This window comes from Scheffersomyces amazonensis, assembly GCF_036850825.1.
Source record: "Scheffersomyces amazonensis strain UFMG-HMD-26.3 chromosome Unknown RJT21scaffold_2, whole genome shotgun sequence".
Taxonomy (NCBI): Eukaryota; Fungi; Ascomycota; class Pichiomycetes; order Serinales; family Debaryomycetaceae; genus Scheffersomyces; species Scheffersomyces amazonensis.
In genome coordinates, this window is record NW_027042742.1 from 2,881,588 (window position 1) to 2,903,971 (window position 22,384).

Consider the following 22,384-nt stretch of genomic DNA (forward strand, 5'->3'; position numbering starts at 1 on the left):
GAGAGCGAAGAGTATTCAAGAGTAGTGTATTTTGTGGTTATTATCTACTGGTTATATGAGGTTGTATGAGGTTCTACAACTACTGGTCAGTGTCTAGTTGTAGGTAGTCTACTTCTTTCTTGTGATTGTCTATTGTCGCTCACTGATGCTGCCCCATTTAGAGCGCAATGTAATTACTAGCAACGTTTTCGGTGGGGTGCGACTTTCCACCCAATGTCGTGGTTGGGCCGACGGTAGCGGGACGCCATTGCCTAATTGGGTAATAGCCAATTACCCATCAAATATCTTTCTGATCATTCACCTCTGCTACTCACTAGATACCGTACAGTACTGACCCATACTGATTCCATACTGACTCCATACTGGCCTATACTGAACTATATTCTCTATATTACCATTCTATTGAAGATTACTGATATGAAGCAGACACACGTAACGGTTACTGAGTGCTCGGTAAATTACCATAACAACTCGCAACGTGCCATGAGTAACCAATAAATTTCACACCCATCCGGTGAGATGAGGTCCTCGGATCGTACTTGGGGCTCATTCTAGTTACGCTCAGGGGTACGCTGAAGATGGAGTGATAGGATCATTCATTAATGAAAGTATAAAGCATAAAGCATAAAGCATATTCGCCGACATATCGCCATTTTTGAGCTAAACCTTGTTTGACAATGGCCTCTCTACGTACCTATTCCCCCACTACTTACTACTGATTTTACTACACATATCTTCTTTATATACATTTTACTTTATCTATACATCTAAGCACATTTCCTCTATCTCCTTCTATCTCCTTCTATATATCTTTGTCTTTACATTTGTCTCTTCCTCTGTATGCTATGGCTCTGGCTCCCCAACTTATTGCAAAAGTCAACAATTTTTTTGTGTCAGCTACTCCAGAAATTTTTGGGGCAAGACAAGAATCGCTGTGTCTGTCTGTCTGTCTGTATTACTCAGACAATGTCTGCTACACATTAACAATTATCATATACGCTTAATTATATACAAATGTTAGAAACCTATACACATCTCCTATTAATTGACCGTTTCTGTCTGTCTGTCTGTCTGCTATCTATCTATCTATCTATCTATCTTTCTGTCATGTCGTCATATCGTGATCATCTCAACTCTAACCCTTTATGGTCGACTCTGTTGCAATTACCGTATTACTAACCTGCTGCTTCTCCATCTCCTCTGAATTTATAGCATTGTTAATAAAATTCTGAAACATCGATGTTATATATGAAATATTCGATGATCTATTAGAACTGGTTAATTTTCGGAAATTGAACATATTATTAAAGTCTTCCTCATCATCTTCTTTGATTGAGCCTCCTTCATCATCTTCATCAGCATCTTCTCCTTCTTCATCTTCATCTTCCTCCTCTTCATCATCTTCATATCCACTTTGCTCTTCCGTTAAATATTGATCATCTATACGGAAATTACTCAGGATATTCGTATGAACTAATCTCATAACATTCACATCAAAATTACTCTCTTCATCTCCACTAAATGTATCAACTTCTCTATCAATAGCTTCCTCTTCAGGCTTAATCAATTTTAATTGATTAGTATTGAAACTCTTACAATATTTACATTTTAATCCAAGAACATGATATGTACAATTGGATTTACCCTTACAATCATTACAACTGATAATACATCTCCAATTATTATATGGACTAGGTAATGGCAGTTGTTTAATTTCTGCATCTAATAATCGGAATTGAGTTTCAACATTAACAATGGTTTTCTTACAAATTGGACATTTATAACTATGTTTAACTAATTCATCATAACAATGTTGATGAATTGAATGTCCACATTTCATAAATACAACTTTATGAACACTTGTAAATAAATATTCATTACATATTGGACAATCACAATGAGTGGTATTGGTTAAACATTTATGATTCTCTCTTAAATCAATTGATAAACAATTATTACATGTATCACAATGGAAATAATCTTTATCAAGTCCTAAACCTAATCGACAAATTCCACATTTATCACAATGATAAATATCCTTTGTTGGATCATTATCATATAAAACACATTTAGAACAGAAATAATTGGCTAATTCTTGTTCACAATTAATACAATAATTAGTGTCTGGTAATTGTGGAGTATTACATTTCATACATAGAATATGTTTAACTTCTGATCGAACTAATTTATGATTACTATTTTCATTATCATGACAAAACCTACATACATACCATTTATAGCATGTAGGACATTCTAATTTACAATTACGTTGATAATGTTGACATCCTAAAATGGTATTAAAAGGTGAATTATGATATGATGGGATTTGATCTTGTTCGGTAAGTATGACTTCATCATCTTCAGAGTCAACTTCCTTCATGATTTGATCATCATCTTCTATATGTGGTTGGTTAACTACTGCTTCATCGTCATCTTCATCTTCATCTTCTTCTTCTTCTTCCTCTTCTAAGACTGGTTCAGTACTCATATTCAATACTAACCTTTGCTTACTCAATTTGGATGGTAATTGGATAGCCCTATCAGGAGATAACTTATCATTCACATACTTATAATAATTACCCATCATTAATCTAGTAACTAACTTATTCTTAGCCTTCTGAGTTATATCCGATAATTCTTGAATCTTTTGAATACGACTTCTTAAAGTATCCTCCTTTAGGAAATCATCTACTGAATCTAAATCAGTTAATTGTTTAACTTGTTCAATATTTAATCCTTCAATATTATCTAGATCACTGGTAGCTGTTCCACTATCTTCACCAGTAGACATATAAGAATCAAATAATTGTTTTCTTCTATTTTTCTTATTAATAAACCGTTTTCTTCTATGATCATTCTCTTCAGGTTTAATGATTTCATTTATAAGTGGTTGATCTTTATTTACTATCAATCCAACTCCTACTGGTTCTGTGACTTCTAATTCTTCATCATTTATAAGATTATCTGTAGTTGATAATTCCTTAGAATCATAGTAATCTTCTTCAAATTCACTTAAATCTTCTGCTGGTAAGAATATTGTTTCATGAATTATATCTGTAAGAGGTTGAAGTCGATCTATGGCAGTACTTATATTTAATCCCAGTCTTAAATCATTCAATACTCTATTCATTTGAATCCTAGTACTTAAAATAGTTTTAACTGAATTAATTAATCGTTGTTCATCATGAACATTACTAACATCATTAGATGAACTGGGTTTACTGGCACCACTAGAATAATAATTTCTCGTCAATGTGATATAGTTACTGACATATTGACTGAATTCTTTGGAGAATTCCTGTAATCGGGGGAGTTCAAATGATGGAAGATTTGATAAATTGGGTAAATTTGGTAAATTGGGCAAGTTCGGTAAATTAGGCAAATTAGGCAAATTTGGCAAATTAGCTAAGTTCGGTATCTGGGGCATACTGGCCAACGTAAAGGAATCCTTATTGAGAAACGACGAAAGGTTCAAATTCAAATTAATGTTCAATCGTCCGATCTGATCTAGTTCCTCGGTCAATGAATCAACCTCATCTGAGTCTTCATCGGTCAAAGTTGAAGTGTCGTGTTTATGACGTCTCTTTCGGGATCTGTGATGATGTTGATTGTGATGCAGTTGTGTCTGTTTAAATTGGTGGTGGGGTTGCAGGGGATTTAAGGGCTGTTCATGATCCGACTTTTTGCCATCATTAGCGATATTGCTCATAATTCTGGGGGATTAGTTGCAACTAATAATTTGTTAAAGTTATGTCTGGTTGATGGAGGGGCTTGCCTAATTGGGTTGGTAGTAGTGTCTGATGTGAATATTCTTGTATGTGTATAATATACGTTATCTATAACCAAAATCAATCCTTCTTTAACTCTTTGCTATACGATAATGTCTCTAAATAGTTAGTAGATAGATGTCTGTCGTATAGTTTGAAAAATAGTCTGTCTGAGAGTGCGCTGATAGAAGAAAAGAAAAAATGTCAGAGGACAAGTAACGACACTTTATAACAAGCCGAATCGGTCCTAGTGGTTTGCAACTTATCTCCGGTCATCAAACTATAGCATTAGTTAAATTTTCAAATTTTGTATTGACAGGTAGCAAAATACTAAATCCCTCGCAATTGTTGAACAACATCCAAATTGCGCTCACACTCACGCTCACGCTCAACATTTGCTCATCTCAACAATTAACCATACTAAACCGGTAATGACAACTACGTCTACGAACTCAAACGTGCCGCCGTCTGACATATCCATTCCAAACTCGGATATAAAGGAGACTATAGATAAAACTTCAGGGTATGTAGTAAAGAATGGATCTAGTTTTGAAGATCGGTTGAGAGCCAACAATAAAGATGGAAAGTTTGACTTTCTCGATGCTCATCACCAATACTACGCTTACTATAAATGGAAAGTGCTGGTGTTGGAGAATGGGAGTGTTAAAGTGAAACTGAATGGGCATCTAACAACTGATAATAATAATAATAATAATAATCATCATCCAGTGGAGCCGGAAACTGTTCTAGTGCCTCCTCGTGAATTGCCTTTCTTAGTAGATCTACCGATGATATCACCAGTTGATTTAGATGTCATAAAACTCACAGCATTATTTGTAGCTAGAAATGGCGATGAATATGCCACTAAATTGAAAGACCATGAAATTGGACAAGGTAATAAGAACCAATTTGAATTTCTTAATCAACTGCATTCATTACATGTCTTGTATCAAAAGTATATTGATCAATATAAACTACTCATTAAATTCTATGAGGATAATAATGATAACGATAATGATGAACAAGTAGCCAATATCAACCAACAATTGAAGAATGCAAATAACATCATAGATATAGCATTTGATAGATCACAATATGAACTACAACATAAGGTTATTGAAAAGGAGAAGAAGGAAAAAGAACGACAATTACAAATTCAATTTGCATCTATAGATTGGCAAGATTTCTCCATAGTGGGGAAGATTGAGTTTGATGCAATCGATGAAGTGTCAGAATTACCAGTTCCTTTAACTCGTGAAGATTTAATCTATAGATCGTTAGAGTCTAAGAATACCGATGTAATTAAATCAAGTAAAGTAGAAGAAGATATTGTTGAAGTTACACCAGTTACTGAAGAAGTTAGTAATATACCTCAAGCATTTAAAGGTATGAAGATTAAAGCAGCTGGAGAAAGTAGATTAAAATCATGGTCTAATATCAAATCATCATCACCATCAACTGAAAGACTTATTAAATGTCCAATCACTAATAAATTAATACCAGAACTGAAATTTGATAATCATCTTCGAATTTTACTACGTGATCCAAGATATAAACAAGAACAAGATAATTATGTTCGAAAGAATTTTACTTATGCATCTAATATAACTACTGATCAAGTATTTGAGAATATTCAGAGATTAGTTAAAAAACGTCAAGGAACTGAAGTTGATAATGATGAAAATGATAATGAGAGTAATGAAAGGAAAAGAGTCCAAATTGGACCACGTAAATAATTAATAGTTATAGAACCGATATGTATAGTATATTTAAGAATTATAAAACTAATGTACTATATGAATTAATTAACAAATCAACAAGATACCTACACAACAATAAACCAATAAACAATACATCATTGACTTTATATAATGATAATACTTTTTTTATTAAATATTTAAGAAAAAATTAATAAACAGGATTTTAATATATATGAATGAAACAAAGGGGTTGGTTATGTTTGTTGTGATGATATTTGCATGGTTGTGTGAGGAGGTGGATGATTATGCCTTTTCTAACAAAAATTCTTAAAGAATTTAAGCGTTAGATTTGATGGAAGAAGCTCTCTTCTTTCTGATTTCGAGCTTTTCTTCTTTTCTTTCGTGTAATCTCTTGGCTAATAAGTGAGCGTATTCAGCAGCAGCATCTCTTTGTTGTTGAGCGTTCTTAACCTTCTTAGCTTTAAGAGCTCTCTTTCTTTGTAAAGTTTGAGGAGTAACTAAACGTTGAATCTTTGGAGCCTTGGTGTAACTCTTGTCACCCTTGGTAACTTCTCTTCTAACAACGAATTGTCTAACATCATCATCCTTGGTTAAACCGAAGAATTTTCTGATGTTGTTGGCTCTCTTTGGTCCTAATCTCTTTGGAGTAGTTCCATCGGTTAAACCTTCAATATCAGCATCACCTTGTTTAACAATAGCTAAAGATAAAACAGCTAAATCTTGACCGACAATACAACCTCTGACGGACTTTCTCTTTCTTTCACCAGTTCTTCTTGGTCTGTAACAAGAGTGACCTTTAGCTAATAATAATCTAACTCTGGTTGGGTGCATAACACCTTGTTTCATTGGGAAACCTTGTTTATCGTTACCACCAGTGATCTTGAAGACGTAACCTTTGAATTCGTCGGAGACAGAGTCACCTTCAACTTCTTGACCCATTCTCTTTTCGTAGAAGGCTCTTAATTTATGTTCATCATCAATTTCGATACTCTTTTGAGTACCATTGGCTGGATAAGAAATGTTTAACTATAAGAATAAAAGTTAGTATTAATGTTTTAATCATATAAAAGAAAACTGTTGATAATCTAGAACGTTAATTAGTGCTATGTTGAAATTTTTCAACTTGGGTTGCGGTAGTGAAATTTTTTTTCTATGGGGTATATATTATGCTATAGTAACATGGAATTTCAATTCCATGAGTGATATAAAGGATGGATAGTGTGGTTGATGAGTGAAACTGACTTTACTGAGGTGGTTGATTTGTATGGTTGATGTTCACTTACATTAGTAGTAGATATTTATGGATCTTCATAGTAGTTAGAAATGACTTTTCACTGATAATGGATTACTCTGAAAACACAACAAATTATTCTGATTATTACTATTATTATGATCCCCTTCGTATTCTATTCATTTATGATATCATTCAGTTATTGGTTTACTAGGTATGATGGTCAAATTTCCACAGTTATGTACATTTTGTTCATGTCTCTTTGACTTATGACTTGTATTGGGTCTTATTCTCTTGACTCTCATTGATTGTCCCACTTCTAGTTCTAGTTCTCAAACAGTTACACTCAGCCTATGATGGCTCCCTCTGGTAATAGAACATACCTTCATATTGTCTATCGGTGCCTTTATGAATTAATCAAATTAGTTGGTAAAAGGAAAAGATAAAATTTTGATATAAATGGTTAACTATTTTTTTTCACCAAAATCAGAAGTGAGAGCGAAATTTTCCCTGCAAAAAAGTTTTACTATGAAAAAAATGTCTCTTTTACCATAGTTAACGATGCAGAAAAAAAAGTCGCATGCTAATAATTTTGATTTTCTTACACAAATGCATCCATAGTTAACAGTGAGGCTAACGAAGAGGTTGTAGACATTTTTGGAGTAGTGTGCGGTCCTGTATACTGTATGGGAAAATTTACTATTGGTAACGTGATATTTGAACTAATCTAGGGCTTGTGCCCTAATCATGCCTTCCTTTATACATTAGCCTAATTAAGTAATTCTATTTATTGCAACCTAATAATACGAAACACAGAACTTATAATAAATTATGTAATATGTATGTTATATAATACCACATTATTATATTATTATAGCGATAATGCAGCAGTATTGAGCTCATTAAAGTAATACACCAATATAACGTAATAGTATAAAACACTACAGTAACCGTTTCTACATAGTTCTCTCAAAATTAAATATGTATAGATATATAATAATAATAATATTGAAATAAATAATCATGAATAAACATAAACCCATCAGAAATTATACATTGAACTGAATTCCCATCTAATAATGTTACAATACTTTAAAAGTATGAATTAATATACAACATCTACTTCTTACCTTTACCTTCCTTGCCTTTACTTTTATTTACAGAATCTGTTCTACCTAAATTATTTGAACTTCCACTGGCACTAGTGGCATTACTTGAACTATTACTATTGTTCATTGATCCTAATGCACTGGTTTGACTCGTACTGGATTGGCTCTGTGGTAGATTCAGTGTTAGATTATTAATGGTATGGAATTGTGGTCCATGATTATCATTCATGAATGTAGTAGGTGATGGTAATATTCCAACTCCACCACCACTAGCACTACCACTATCCATTCTCATTCTACCAACATTAACAGGAAGTGGAAATTGGGTGACACCATTACCACCCGCACTAAATCCACTACCACTACCAAAAAATGACATATTTGTATTGGTAGGAGTATAACCTGTACCATTTGATGGCCATTCTTGATGAGGATAAAGTATAGTAGGTGAAGCTAAAAACTCAGCAAATCTGGAAGGTAACATTGGAGTTTGCTCTCCGGCTCCTCCAGCTGTAGGTGGTCCATTAACATTGGGTCCCAGTATAGCAGTATTAGGAACTGTTATTATCCCAGGTGTATTTCCATTATTACCATTATTATAAATAGGTAAACGCATTTTAGTATTATCCATATGCTGCTGTTGAGATTGTGGTTGAGATGTAAGATTTGCATATTGTTGTTGGCTTAGAATTTGATTCAAAGTAGGAGTGGGTAAAGTATACGAAGGTGAATAAGGTGTAGCTGTATTACTGTTATTATTTATATTATTCGTTGAACCTTGAGGAGCTCCGCTAGAACCTGAGCTTGGGATAGGGAATGAAGATGGTGCCGTTGCACTAGCTGGTGATGACGTTTGTGATTTGGATTGGATTGGTAATGGTAATGTTGGTCTTTTGGAATCAGGAGATTTAAAAAGTGGGTACTTTGAACCAGTATTTATATTTGGCAATCCAACACCATTTGAGAAATTGGAATGTGCATAATTACTGTTGTGATGAAGTATACCAGCATTATTGGGGATAGGATTTCCAGAATGAGTATTATTATTGTTAATGTTTTCATTATTGTTAGTATTGTTACTTGAATCAGAAGTTAAATTATTAGAATCATTAGCACTCTTGGATTGTAAATGAGTGTCTAATGCTGTAATTGTTCTAGCACTATCATTAGATGCAGCAGATGAGTAATCATGAGGTATTTGAACTCTTAAAATGGGTCTTTGACTAGTGGTGGAATCATCACGTTTATGATGTTTCCCATCATGAGGCATATTCCCTGATCCAATACTGGAAGGTGATGATTTATCATCTGAATTTCTGTAATTGGAACTAAAGATATTACTTCTATTGAATGTGGATGGTTGAGTTACTTGTATTGAATGGTTAGAATTTGATTTGGAATTAGAATTAGAATTGGAATTGGAATTTGAAATTGGTTGTGAAGATCTTGCATTAGAAGTTCGTTGTCTCTTTGTAGGTTTAGATTTATAGTCTGTATCTTCTTCTTCATTGTCTTCATCATCTTCATCTTCATCATCGACATCTATATCATCGTCATCTTCCTGATGACTATCTATACCTGTACTATTATGAGTTGGGAATTGTTTTCCATCAGATATTCTTGTCAATGGTTCATGAATATGATGTTTATTTTTGTAGACATTATATGTTGCAAGCGATTTAGATTCAATTTTCTCTCTTAATCTAACTTTCCTTTTATAAGCTTCGATAACTTGATTTGAATCTACAGAAGAAAATTCATGAATTTTATCATTTGTACCAACGATAATTACTGCAATTTCAACATTACATAATACAGCTAGTTCATAAGCTTTCTTAAATAAACCACCTTTACGTTTCACAAACGTAACGGTTTTATTTCTATCGTCAGTCAAAGGTTCAATATCAATTTTTCTTCTACCCATTTTGAATAATTATTATAAAATGATGTTTGCGTTGGATTAAAAAACAAAGGAGTGTGATGCAAGTTTGAATTAACTATTCGTTATATTTCAAATTGGTCTGGTTATTAAGTTATTATGGATCCAGACCAATATAATTATAAGCCTAGACAATTATCTATAGAATGGGGTATCTATATTGACTTAGCTGATGATGAATACTGGATATATGAATTGGGGTTGGTGGGGGTAAGTAGTATATATTAAATAAGACAATGAGATCAAAAGGTATAAATTGTAGATCTCTCTTGGCTTAAGTAATTGGTAAACCTTAATAAGGTGGTGAAATTATAGTGAAGTTATAGTATAATGTAAGGAATGGAGCTATGATGATATGATTCAATAGAGGACTGCTATCCTAAAGGAATTGAAAAAAAAAATTGCCAGTGTTTTTTTGCAATTATTCGACAGATTGCAGGATATATGTACCAAATCGCAATGCTTCTTTAATTACCGGTTACCTAATCACTTAACTAACTCAAAATATATAGTTTAATGTGTGTTTACAACTTTCTCGTGATGATAATGCTAATACAATTGAAAAAAAAATTATAAGTTGATGATCTATTTTTAGAACATGACCTCTTTTTTTCCCTTAATAATTTTTTTGATGTGTTTGCCACGACCTGTTCAACTTAGTTTAGTTTCGTAATTATTTTGCGCTATTTTAGCACGCTTTAAAAAGTTAATAGAAGCAATCTATATAACTATAAGATTAAGTTGTCATATAACTACCAGCATGTTTCTTTACAGATATGAATCTCTTGTTTTCTGTTAAGGATTAGTTTCTTGGCTAGATTTTCGGGAACTCATTCCCATTTCATATTATTAGCTTTTCTGTACTTTTGTGGTACGGCTTCTTCACATTATGAGTTCTTTCTATGAGATCAACGGCGCACTTGCTTGGCTGCACCAAGTTGGGAAAAAATTGCGCTCATAATCCAAAAAACTTTTATTATAATTACATCTCCTCCACTCCCACGGCAATTGAGCTTATTGTTCCACTATATTATTTTACACTGTTGAAGTTCATTAGTTTTATCTCAAAAAAATATAACCCAAGGGTCTTTTCTTCTAGACCTTCCCTAACAAGCTTTATTTTATTATCGCATTAATCCGTAAATGCATCGTTAAAAAAGCAGAAAAGCGCATCCCTAATTATAAATAGCGCAAAGAACTTTGATAGCTATTAATATCATCAAAGAAGGAAGAGAAATTAATGGTATTAATGAAATAATGATGTAATTGGTAAAAGAGTATCATATGGTCTAGTATCTAATGAGGATTCTACATTCTCCAAATGGATTATTTTTAGATCGCCAATGTCATATGGATCAAATTTGGAAACTTTTAATAAAATGCAACCTTGAGCTACTTAATTCGCGTATATAATTATGTCACTCGTTCAGTAACCGATTTCATACTGAAGGTCGATGAAGTACGTAATATTTGGGCTTTACCAACTTCCCATTCCTTAGCTTCCGATCTCGTGGTGATTGAGATGTATAGTTGTAACCTATTTTAAAGTACCAATTTAAAGCTTCTAAGTTGTCAGGAAAAACCGTTAAACTAATTCCACGAGCATTATCAAAATAACCATTGTCATCATTAATAATTGATCTGGATACATGTTTTGCTAAACTTTGAAGATTCTCTATTAAATTCAGTCCATACCGTTGATGATGATACTCCTCATTGATTTGAATTTCATAAAGATATAATACTTTGAATCCATCATCAAAGCATACTTTAAAACTTATGAAACCAATGAGTTCGTGGTTCAGTTTATTCTCGTACCAAACATAGACTAGTCCTACTTCTTTCATCTCTTCTACCTTCTCTACTTTCCAATTCTTACCTTGATGCTTGATATATAACTCGTTCAAGTTCCGGGCTACTAAATCTGTGAATTTTTGAAGTTTGCTAGGTGATATTTGAGTTACCGGTTTATGGAACATCACTACTTGATCGCTGGGAAGATTAAATACGCTTTCAATATGCGAGTCAAGTCGAATGGAAACATATTCCATTAAATGCTCATCCTCTTCATCCCACTCATCCTCGTTCCACATATCTATACCTCTATATAATTGAATCCGTGTCGTAAGTATAGTACTTTAGTGATGATTAAGACGTGGTTTATTTTCCTGTATACAGAAATAATTTTTTAAATTAATCCGAGACGTGTACGCAAAGCACCAATGGTCATCATCAAGAGACGACAAAGAAAAGGATTAAAGACATGTCTATAAGGACTAAACTACAAAACAAATGAACTCACTAGACAATAATTCCATTGGCAGTAACGGTGAAAATCAACCATCAAATTTATATGACGAAGATTCAATGAATGACACGAATAGTAATTATTCTTATCATCAAACTCCTCATCGCTCATCAACTATCCATAGATCAGAGTCAGATATACAATTACATGATATACCGAGCAGTCCCTTACTGTCTCAAACAAGTGTATCGAAGTCATACTCTATGAATCTATCTTCATCTCCGCCAAATCTTATAGACGATATTCATCAGATACAACGAAGACGTCAAAATCAACTATACAAACCATTTTCTGCTAGTTCATCTCCCATGGAAGTTCGACAATTTCAAATGCTTTCTCATTCATCGTCTCCCTTGCGTAATGATAGAATCAATATGCGAAATAAGCATAACAAGTTGAAACAGGTGCGTGATCAATATATGCAAGATAAGATATTACTTCAAAGAGATAAATTTAATGAATTGCAATTTCGTGACGATCTTCATCGTCATTATGAACAAGAATTTGAGCAACTAACTAAGGGCCTTGATTTGGAAACATTGTTGCAGGATGAAGAAGAGATTACTGTGAATACAACTAACTTGGATGGTGCTGCACCTGCACCGATTGAGGTGAGAAATACCACTCCCGGTGCTAATGAAAATAATAATGAAGTCTATGAAGCCTATATTGCAGATTATGAGAATGACTTAGAAGAATATGAAATTCAGCAAGAGTTGGAAATTGCCGATATGTTAAGAGAGTTACACTTGACTTGAGAAGTTTAGGCAGGTACTAAGCTGCAAGAGCTCAGGGATTTACAGTAGATAGATCTCTCACTTAATGTATATACTATGATAAACTTTGTGAGCGTAGTTTCTATTATTCCTACAACCATGCCATGCTAAGCTTGCACATCTAGAGAACTAAAGCTTCGTGAAAAAATTGTGCAGATTACCATATATTTCGTAACCCTCTATAGATAGAACTTCTGATATAACCATAATCATTATTGCATTTAATTATTGGGGGAATACTTATCAAACAAATGAAGATAATATTATTATCATAGTTCCCCACTTATGAGATAGCAATTAATACTAACTGTAATGGTTATGATATTGTATCAGCACATGAACTAACTACAGATTATTGAATACTTTAAGAATCGTTCGAGCCGACATAGCCACTCACTGGGTCTCACAATAAAAATTTTATGTTTTGCCGTTAAAAAAAATCGTGATACGAGCACGGTCTACAAGACTCGGTTAGAGTAGTAATATTTCTCAGAAACGAGGCTGCAAAGGGGCTGTTGGCTACTCTCTGGGGATGATGTGCGTAAATCATCTAAATATGCAAGAGATGTGAGATCCCTCATATCATACTATGTGGAGTCACTATATTCTATCTAAGTATAGAGATTCATACTTCACTGAGCCTAGAGTGTCACGATGGAATGCTATAAAGTTTAGACTTTAAATTCAATCGCTGAGATATACAGGTTTAGTGTACAAAACCAGCATGAGCCTTGGCGAACAATGTCTTGCTGTATCTATCTCAGATCACAGTATTGATCTTAATGCAAGATTTCATTATTATAGGTAAGAGTCAAGTATGTAGAGAGAACTCTTATTTAGATCGTGGACGGGAACTTATAGCTTTCTTCTCATTTCACCTTTTAGACCCATTGTCATATCCTGTCCATATAAAATCATTTCTTAGTATTAACAGTCACAATTAAACAGATTTGAGAAACCTAAACCGTAAACAGGATACGTTCCTACCATTGAGCTTCTGTTTTATAAGTCCATAAACCCCACTCGGAAAAATTCATCTTCCAGCTTAATAGCAATATCACTTAAAGTGCACTAAAATTCACTTCCTCATCTAATTTTCGCAGTGTAAAATTTCACCTGAAATACTTTATCTTGAAGGTCATCATCACTCTAATTATTTTTAACAACTACGACATTCGTTCAGAGGGAGTTCTGCTTTGAACTTGTTTTTATTGTACTCCTTATCTCATAACATCGTTAAATACTACAATTAATCATGTCAGAAATCCCTGCTATGCAAGCAACCGTTGCCCAAGAAGCATTCGGTAGTCCAACTCATGTCAATAATGAACCTCCAAGAACAGAAATGACATATAATAAAGAAGAACATCATGATGATTCAGGTGCTTCTTCTGAATCATCTTCATTAGATGATAATCATTCAGGTTATGAAAGACATGCCAATGAATGTACTGAATTTTGTATTGAACTTTTTACTTGTTTCGGTTTATTCAATGCATGTTGTCCTGCTAATGGTGAAGGTTGTCTTACATCAACTGCAACCTTCTGTGGTAATATTTTATTTGCGTGTTGTAAGTGCTAAAGTGACTACTAACGTTAATAATAGCGTAAATATAAATCCAAAACTTGGAAGATAATCACTAAAAGGTACCAGCACTAGTATCACCCCCTTTCAAAATTGTTCATTAAATTTAAATTTCAGTTGAGTCGGATGACTTGAATATGGATTTCCCATTTTGAAATATAATATTCAATCAAATACAATTATTATTTATTTAACTTCTAATTCGTTCTAAATTTTACGACTTTGGGAATTTGGTTTGGTATGAACCGAACTTTCTAAATCAGCAAATTTACTTGTATATTCATTAATTTTATTGGTTTTTAATAAACGTATGTATGGTTATATCGTACATTCTCGAATTCATTAGCTTGTAATATGCATTTATTTAACAAATTGGTAGTTCATAATATTGCCGTTTGGATGTTTGAAATAATGGAACATATTATAGTAACTAACCTGCCGAATAAACACAAAATATTGCAATTATAACAATTGTGTTCCAATAGCTCTTATATTTTCATGTTCTTAGAAAGTCCATGATTAAAAAATTATTTCCAACTAGTATTCCCAGCTAATTGCATAATCAGAAGAAGATTCGTCAGGTTCAGATTGGATGTTTAGAGTTTAAATATATTTCCTTTGATTGATTTTCAATTTTTTGTATCATTTGACCCCAAATGACTTTTTTAATTGACCTGTGAGGAAACAGGCTCCCAAATAGTAAATGTTTACTATGAGCAAGTCGTGAAGATCTTTTGGAATCAACTAATTAAAATACTACATCATATATATCAACTATTAGCTGTATTAAGAACAATAATTAACAGCTATTGTTTTTGCTAACTTTTGTTAACATTAATTGGTGCAAATGATTTTTGAACGTTTCGCACCTCGACTGTAATAAAATTTTTGTTTGCAGCAATTTCAGCGGTTAACATTATCCTTATGTAACAACAATAATCTATGCCTGATTGGACAGTGTGATAATATTCCAATATGTCATCCGACCAAGGTGATGGAAATTTGAAAAATGAAATCTATGATAAAGATAAAGAAAAAGGTGGAAGTTCTTTCTTCACAAATATACTTAAGCGGTCAGTCACCACACATCATTCTGGATCTCAACCAAAACTAGTACCTCTTGAACAATTCAAAATAACAAGATCTAAGTCTGCTAATTACTTTAGAGATTTTGCAAATGGTGATTCACAGATCTTTACTAATCACGTACATTCCTCTTCCAACGATGGACCTTCACCAGTATTATCAAATAGTTTATTGAACGAAACATTGATGTCCACACCAATAGTCAGTCCTGAAAGATTTCCCTCTGTTATTATACATAAGAGAAAACTGTTCGAAGAAGAATTAAGTCCTCAATTGTTAGATACAGCTGATTTTAAAATTAATGCCGTGTCTCCATTAACTGGAGAGAGTTTGAAGCTGCCACAAGAAGGCAGCCTGGCCATGATGATACCAGTTCCGTCTCATGAACCTTTCCAAAGACAAAATTTAGAAACGAGCAACAACAACTACTCAAATGAAAACTCAATAGGTTCGCAACATTCTATTAAGATTCAACAACAAAATAATGTTGTTGTTGTTGAAGAAGAAGAAGATGATGATGATAATGATGTCGTTTTGAGTCCGGGTGCTTTAAATAAATTGAAAATGAATCATAATTCCTTGTCAAAAAGATCAGTATTTCAGGAGATTCCAAGTGGAGCTTTGACTGGTAATCAAATAAAGAATCCAGATGATGATGAGGTTAGCAATTATGATAGTCCATATAATTCAAAAAAAAATAGGAAAAAACATAAAATAATTTACTGTATTTTGATACTATTAATCTTCTTATTAATTTCAAGTTTTGTACCGGCCATTATTATTCTTTCAAATGGTACAGAAAGTTCAGTTAAAAATTACCTCAAGTTAGAAATGAATAGAAAGAATATAATTCCCTTTTTAAATCAGAATTATGGTAATATCAGTAACTTCAATCCAAATATTGTTAATACTCCTGATGGGCTAAATGAAAAATATAGAACTGATCCTCAAATCTTAGAATTAATGAAAGGCTATGGAGAGCCTATATTTCATGGTCTAGCATACTCTCCACTAAATGCCTTGGAACCAAACTGCGGTGTTAATAAAACAGATATTATGTTCGATCTTGTAAAATTGAGTACCGTTACTACCAGAATTAGAAATTATGGTATGCAATGTAACCAAAGTGATTTGATTCTAGATTCAATTCAAACTTTAAATTTGAATATGACATTATCTATGGGAATTTGGATAGGAGGTAATGATACAATAAATAGAAATCAAATTGACGAAATGAAAAAAGTTGTTCGAAAATATCCACTGGAAATGTTTGAAGGTATATTTATTGGAAATGAAGTACTCTTTAGAGAAGATAAAAGTACAGAAGAATTATTGGATTACATTAGGGAAACAAAAAGCTATTTAAGGTCAATTGGTTTCAGAAAGGTTCCAGTTGGTACTTCAGAAATTGGCTCATTATTGAATAAGGATCTATTCGAAGAATGTGATATATTAGGAGCCAATATTCATCCTTTCTTTGCTGGAAATTCAGTTGAAGGGGCATCAAATTGGACAATTGAATTCCTTGAGTATCAAATGGAACCGTTGAATTATAAAAATAAGACAATTATTATTACAGAAGTAGGTTGGCCCACAGATGGAGGAAATTTTCATAAATCTACTGCTAACATCCCAAATTTTAAATACTTCTTAAGTGACTATATTTGTAAAATGAAGAATGTCAATTATGGATGGTATTATTTTGAAGCTTTTGATGAACCTTGGAAAGAAATTTTTTATGAAGGTAAAAATAAATGGGAGACTGAATGGGGATTATTTAAAAGTGATCGGCTGGACAAGATTGATCTAAGAAAGGTTGGATCGTGTTAGGATATATATAATATTTAAATATTTTTTTTTTCCGTAGCAATATATGTATTCTCACTATACACGATATAAAATTATATATAGAGGGAATAGATACTTGCAAAATTTTTGAGAGAAACTAATAACTAGTGAAGACTCTCAGCGAGATATTCTTATTGGACATATTATGTAGATAATAAAGTAGATAGATTTATAAGGATGAAGACAAATAGATATTTCGCAATTATCTGAGGAAAACTCAAATTTATTTTTTGCAATAAATTATAATAGTGCCCTTTTAATACTCTCTATGTAAGAACCACTATATCTTTATATTCAACTGGAAATCACCCAGCTATCTAGCTCCTATAACTGTTATTATGCTAATACCCCCATATATGTATGCGGATACCGGTTTCCCCATATCAACTCATCAAAGATTCGCACGTGACGAAAAGCGTGATTGTCACGTGATATTATATTGCTATGAGTTACATACAGAAGTTTTTGTCATAAAAAAGGCAACTTGTCCGAGTGGTTAAGGAGAAAGATTAGAAATCTTTTGGGCTTTGCCCGCGCAGGTTCGAATCCTGCAGTTGTCGTCATTTATTTTTTTGTTTATTTTTTGCAATTTTTGAATGAGAGTTTTCACTTCACTATATATAATTTCGTATATATTGAGAATACATATATTGCTACGAAAAAGAATTTTGAAGAATATATTTTTAGTGGATTTATTATGATTATACAATTAGTAAAATAATATTTTAAGAAAAATAACCTACAACTAAAAGAGCTACAAGAACTGGCACAGAATGATTAACGTGTGCTGAACTTGAAGCACCTGATTTAGAAGAAGTGCTAGAATTACCGCCACCATGACCACCATGACCAGCAATAGCAGCACCAGCAGCAGCACCAGCAGCAGCACCAACTGCAACTCCTCCTAAGTTTGATCCAGAAGTGGAACCCGAGTTAGAGCCCGAGTTAGAACCTGAGTTGGTCCCTGGTTTGGTACCAGAATTGGAACTGGAACCAGTATTTCCTGTTGAAGGTGGTGAATATGCAGGGGGAGGATTTGGATCTTGTGGAGAGTACGGTGGTGGCGAACCTTTAGTCCCTGAACTTGAACCACTCGAATCACTAGAACCACTGGAGCCAGATCCACCTTTACTTCCAGAGGAAGAACCACCAGAAGAACCACCAGAAGAACCACCAGAAGAACCACCAGAAGAACCACTAGAAGAATGACCACCACTAGAACCACCAGAAGAATGCCCTCCACTAGAAGCATGACCACCACTAGAAGCATGACCACCACCTTTTCGTTTTGTGAGTGGATTCAAACTATTTAAAGCTTCTTCTATTAAGTTAACTTGGTCAACTTTACCGATGTTATAATTTTCAATGCTCAAAGCATCATTTTCATCATCTTGTAGTGCCCTTTCCAACTGAATTGATATTACTTGTGAACTAACTAATTGTAAAAGAATAAAACAAGTAACAAAAATATACTTCGATAGATGCATGTGTAAATAAAATAATCTATGCTAAGAAAATAAAGGTATGCTAAGCGATTTCAAAGCTGTCAATTATAATTGAGGGCTTAGTTACTATGCAGCTATCTAGCCTTTTATATTTCCTCGTAATTAATCACAAAATTAAGAAGACCCTAACTGCGCCCAAAACAGTCACTGAAAATATAGCTTTAATTTGCATTTTATTATATAATCAGCAAATCAAGTACGCGCACCTACCACATTTGGCCGAAACGCACGGTGGAAGTAACCCAAAGAGGCACAATACCGGTTACTTATCGAGCCGATGTGGAAAGCGTCGTTACTGTTTTTACTTTACATAATAAAATAGGTCACCTTTTTTGCAACTTGCCCCTAAAGGAGGATATGTAACTCCACATTGTAACAATTATTGGTAGATTAGTCACTAACGCTATTAGACATTAGCCATAATCGCTATCATAACCATCATTCAATTATTTTGTACTAATAATTTAACTCTTTAGAGGTAAGTCGATACATTTTGTTTAAATGTTGTCCACGCATTATGTAGTTCTATGTATTTCCAATGGCTAACAACTTCAGCTACTTACTCAACCTTAGCGACCTACAATCTTTTGATTCATGTCTATCATTACTTATATTAATTTGTAAATAAATAAGGCTAGGGAAAATTACCTTCTCTTAATCCTAAATAACCATCAGGTGCAGATGTTACATTCAACCAAGCTCGTGATCCATGTCCACCTTCAATTCCCATCCTAGAAATATGATTTCCCCACCATTCTAGATCATCAGTAACATATTCTATCATAAAAAAGATTAACAATGCACTGAACGCAATACCAGCAGATAACCCACTAGTTAATATATAGTTATATTTTTCCCACCATAAAATATAATTATTCTTAATATGATACATAAATAAATATGAAACATATAACCCCCCTGTAAAATACAGAAGATTGTAAGGAGCGTAATCTAAGAATCCTCCGATAATTATTGTAGGTTGAAAGAATCGGATCAATGTTAGCGGGCCATGTCTCTTAAACCATACACAGGGTATAACCAACACTACTCCCAATAAGAAACACCACTTCAAAATAGGATAAAGACCACTAAATACTTTAGCAGGTCCTATTTCACCATACTGAATACTGGAATAGAAGTAGGTATTTGCTCCTGGGCATACTAATTTATCCTTTTGCATTCTATCACAAATATCAGGAATATTATCCATTTGCCAATTCGATACAAATAATGCCACTACAACATTCAACAATGTAGATATTAATTGACCCCTAAATATAGCCCGAGGAGGAATTTTTGAATAATGAGCCAACTTTTGATCAGTAATATAATTGCTGGCTTGGTTATCAATATTGTAACCAAAACTTTTTAATGTAATCAAAGCTATACCAGAATTTGGAATTGAATAACCTACTATTAATTCTACCAAGACATTTAAACCAAATGAAAATCCAGTAACAGATGCAATAGATGTAAGAGGGACAAGAAATATGAAATTAATACCAATTGTAAGAAATATCCCCCAAATTGGAGTCTCCACAGGATATAACAAAACGCATATGATTCCAAATGTGGTACTTACTATTAAAATAGATAAGAACCACCAATCAGGAACATCGTCATAACGTGCCATCATTTTACAATGTGGATCACTCAGATATCTCCCAAATTGATCATGCGAGTCTTTAGAAGTTAAAGCGTCTCGAAGAGTAATTCCAACATTATAGAAACTAGTCTTCATTGAATCCCATTCTGTTGCAAAATGATATAAAATTGCAAATGGATATAAACAGAAATGGGCTCCATATAGGACCAAATTAGCAGCTGAAAAATATGGAGGACCAACCTTTTGATATTTTGAATCATCAAATAAGTTATTATCATCTAGAATATCATGAACATTGTAGACCTGACCTTTATTATTGAATAATCGATTAGAATTAATTGGTAAATAACCTGTCCAATTATTATTAGTATAATATACTAATAAAATAACGAAGAATGCAAGTATAGAACCAAGGTATCGATTTGCATAAGTATAAAATGGGACGGTAAGACAGCCAGCTGAATCTAATACATTCCAATCAAAAGTGGGCCATGGGTTGAAACCTAAACCAGTGAAACTTCCTGTGACGTTAGCTAAATGAAGCAGATTTGGATTGAACCAAGTAATCCAATTAAATTGAGATAATGCAGTAAAAAAATAAGAAGGGATCCAATTGTAAAGGAAACTTCCAATACATACAACATAGAAAAATGAATATTGAGATATTTTCCAACCATATATAGGATTGTTAACTTCTGATTTCATAAGGGCTCTATTCAATGCAATTGTTGGTAAAATGGTAGGCCAAATTGCTTTACTGGGATATACACAAACCTTTTTCATTAATAAGGCAAATCCAAAACCAAGGAATTGAGTGGAAATTGCTAACAATATTTGAAAAGTATACGTGACCCATTTCAAATTATAAAACCTTTCTAATTTCATAACAAATATATTATATATCAGATAGGGAACTCCTGATGAACACAGATATATAATTGTTGCCAACATCATTTCCTTATAAGTCCAAGGCCCTGGATTAAGTTCAAATGAATAACCCAAAACTCTAATTGTCTTGTTAGGCATGTACTTTTCCCATAATTTTCCACATGGTAGAAAGATGACTTGCATAGTATGAGAAGTTAATGAAATACCTGGCATTCTATGAACAAAGAAATTATTAATAATTGATCCAATGATTGTCCATACCATACTTATCACATATACTCTAAATGTCTCTACTGGTATATAAGGATCATCAAATGGTTCAGTTACTGCTCTGACTTCTGGATAAGGAGAATGATAATGAATTAAAGCAGCTTCTAGTCTAATTTGTAAGTTCCAATCTATTATTCTAAGATATAATTTATTTTTTGTATGAATTAAATATTCTTCATCCTTTTCCTCTAAATCAAAGTCTGGAATTTCAAAATCATCACTTTCATTATTATCTGGTATTAATTTAATAAGTCTTTCTAATAATTTATAATCATCCAGTGAATAATTCACATCTCCCTTATGATCTACTAAAGCATCTCGAATTATTGAAATGGCATCACCTATACTCATCAGATCAATTACATTTAACATATATTCAGAATCTTTTCCAATATGAACCAGTTCAAGAAATGATGGATGTCCATATTCTTCATCACTAATTACTCCTAATCTTAATAACACTAATTGGATCTGTGAATTACTTAAATGCCACCGAGTATCTTTATCACCAACCTTTGAAGAATCTGAAACATTTCCTACATCTACTAACTCTATAAATTCAGGCTCTCCTCGTACCATTGTTCCTTTACAACTTGAATAGACTGTTGGTTAATATGATAATAACTTATCGGACCCCACATAAAAATCACCAAAGTTTTTTTTATGTACAGGAACACAGAAATCCATTTTGGTGAATGTGATTGCAAAAATAAGTAAACTTTAACTCTTAGTAACAAACCCTCTT

General features: G+C 33.1%; 10 protein-coding genes and 1 non-coding gene across 11 annotated transcripts; 5 read left to right on the plus strand and 6 right to left on the minus strand. All coding sequences in view use genetic code 12, as the record gives it.

Moving 5' to 3' along the window:
- Nucleotides 1-1,074: 1,074 nt before the first annotated feature.
- On the minus strand, nucleotides 1,075-3,991 carry RJT21DRAFT_119647 (uncharacterized protein). The gene has a single exon (XM_064881476.1). It carries the CDS (start codon nucleotides 3,707-3,709, stop codon nucleotides 1,136-1,138), a length of 2,574 nt encoding a protein of 857 aa, XP_064740230.1. The 5' UTR covers nucleotides 3,710-3,991; the 3' UTR covers nucleotides 1,075-1,135.
- RJT21DRAFT_119648 (uncharacterized protein) lies at nucleotides 3,992-5,515 on the plus strand. The gene has a single exon (XM_064881477.1). It carries the CDS (start codon nucleotides 4,199-4,201, stop codon nucleotides 5,501-5,503), a length of 1,305 nt encoding a protein of 434 aa, XP_064740231.1. The 5' UTR covers nucleotides 3,992-4,198; the 3' UTR covers nucleotides 5,504-5,515.
- On the minus strand, nucleotides 5,516-7,210 carry RPS6A (40S ribosomal protein eS6). Its single transcript, XM_064881478.1, has 2 exons — nucleotides 7,103-7,210; nucleotides 5,516-6,514 (listed from the first exon to the last, which is right to left on the minus strand). Exons 1-2 carry the CDS (start codon nucleotides 7,106-7,108, stop codon nucleotides 5,804-5,806), a joined length of 717 nt encoding a protein of 238 aa, XP_064740232.1. The 5' UTR covers nucleotides 7,109-7,210; the 3' UTR covers nucleotides 5,516-5,803.
- Nucleotides 7,211-7,734: 524 nt separating this feature from the next.
- RLM1 (Rlm1p) lies at nucleotides 7,735-10,211 on the minus strand. Its single transcript, XM_064884005.1, has one exon. The coding sequence runs from the start codon at nucleotides 9,750-9,752 to the stop codon at nucleotides 7,839-7,841; it is 1,914 nt and encodes a 637-aa protein (XP_064740233.1). The 5' UTR covers nucleotides 9,753-10,211; the 3' UTR covers nucleotides 7,735-7,838.
- An 843-nt stretch (nucleotides 10,212-11,054) lies between these two features.
- On the minus strand, nucleotides 11,055-11,959 carry NAT4 (Nat4p). The gene has a single exon (XM_064884003.1). It carries the CDS (start codon nucleotides 11,858-11,860, stop codon nucleotides 11,207-11,209), a length of 654 nt encoding a protein of 217 aa, XP_064740234.1. The 5' UTR covers nucleotides 11,861-11,959; the 3' UTR covers nucleotides 11,055-11,206.
- Nucleotides 11,960-12,059: 100 nt separating this feature from the next.
- RJT21DRAFT_113387 (uncharacterized protein) lies at nucleotides 12,060-12,833 on the plus strand (the record flags this gene model as incomplete). Its single annotated transcript, XM_064880157.1, has 1 exon — nucleotides 12,060-12,833. The coding sequence occupies one exon, from the start codon at nucleotides 12,060-12,062 to the stop codon at nucleotides 12,831-12,833; it is 774 nt and encodes a 257-aa protein (XP_064740235.1).
- Nucleotides 12,834-14,106: 1,273 nt separating this feature from the next.
- RJT21DRAFT_113388 (uncharacterized protein) lies at nucleotides 14,107-14,433 on the plus strand (the record flags this gene model as incomplete). Its single annotated transcript, XM_064880158.1, has 1 exon — nucleotides 14,107-14,433. One exon carries the CDS (start codon nucleotides 14,107-14,109, stop codon nucleotides 14,431-14,433), a length of 327 nt encoding a protein of 108 aa, XP_064740236.1.
- A 978-nt stretch (nucleotides 14,434-15,411) lies between these two features.
- Nucleotides 15,412-17,352, plus strand: RJT21DRAFT_113389 (uncharacterized protein; the record flags this gene model as incomplete). The annotated part of the gene is made up of 1 exon (XM_064880159.1): nucleotides 15,412-17,352. The coding sequence occupies one exon, from the start codon at nucleotides 15,412-15,414 to the stop codon at nucleotides 17,350-17,352; it is 1,941 nt and encodes a 646-aa protein (XP_064740237.1).
- Nucleotides 17,353-17,848: 496 nt separating this feature from the next.
- On the plus strand, nucleotides 17,849-17,930 carry RJT21DRAFT_t51. Its single transcript has one exon. It is a non-coding gene; the product is annotated as a tRNA-Ser (tRNA).
- A 165-nt stretch (nucleotides 17,931-18,095) lies between these two features.
- RJT21DRAFT_113390 (uncharacterized protein) lies at nucleotides 18,096-18,857 on the minus strand (the record flags this gene model as incomplete). Its single annotated transcript, XM_064880160.1, has 1 exon — nucleotides 18,096-18,857. The coding sequence occupies one exon, from the start codon at nucleotides 18,855-18,857 to the stop codon at nucleotides 18,096-18,098; it is 762 nt and encodes a 253-aa protein (XP_064740238.1).
- A 652-nt stretch (nucleotides 18,858-19,509) lies between these two features.
- On the minus strand, nucleotides 19,510-22,218 carry OPT6 (Opt6p; the record flags this gene model as incomplete). The annotated part of the gene is made up of 1 exon (XM_064880161.1): nucleotides 19,510-22,218. One exon carries the CDS (start codon nucleotides 22,216-22,218, stop codon nucleotides 19,510-19,512), a length of 2,709 nt encoding a protein of 902 aa, XP_064740239.1.
- Nucleotides 22,219-22,384: the final 166 nt, after the last annotated feature.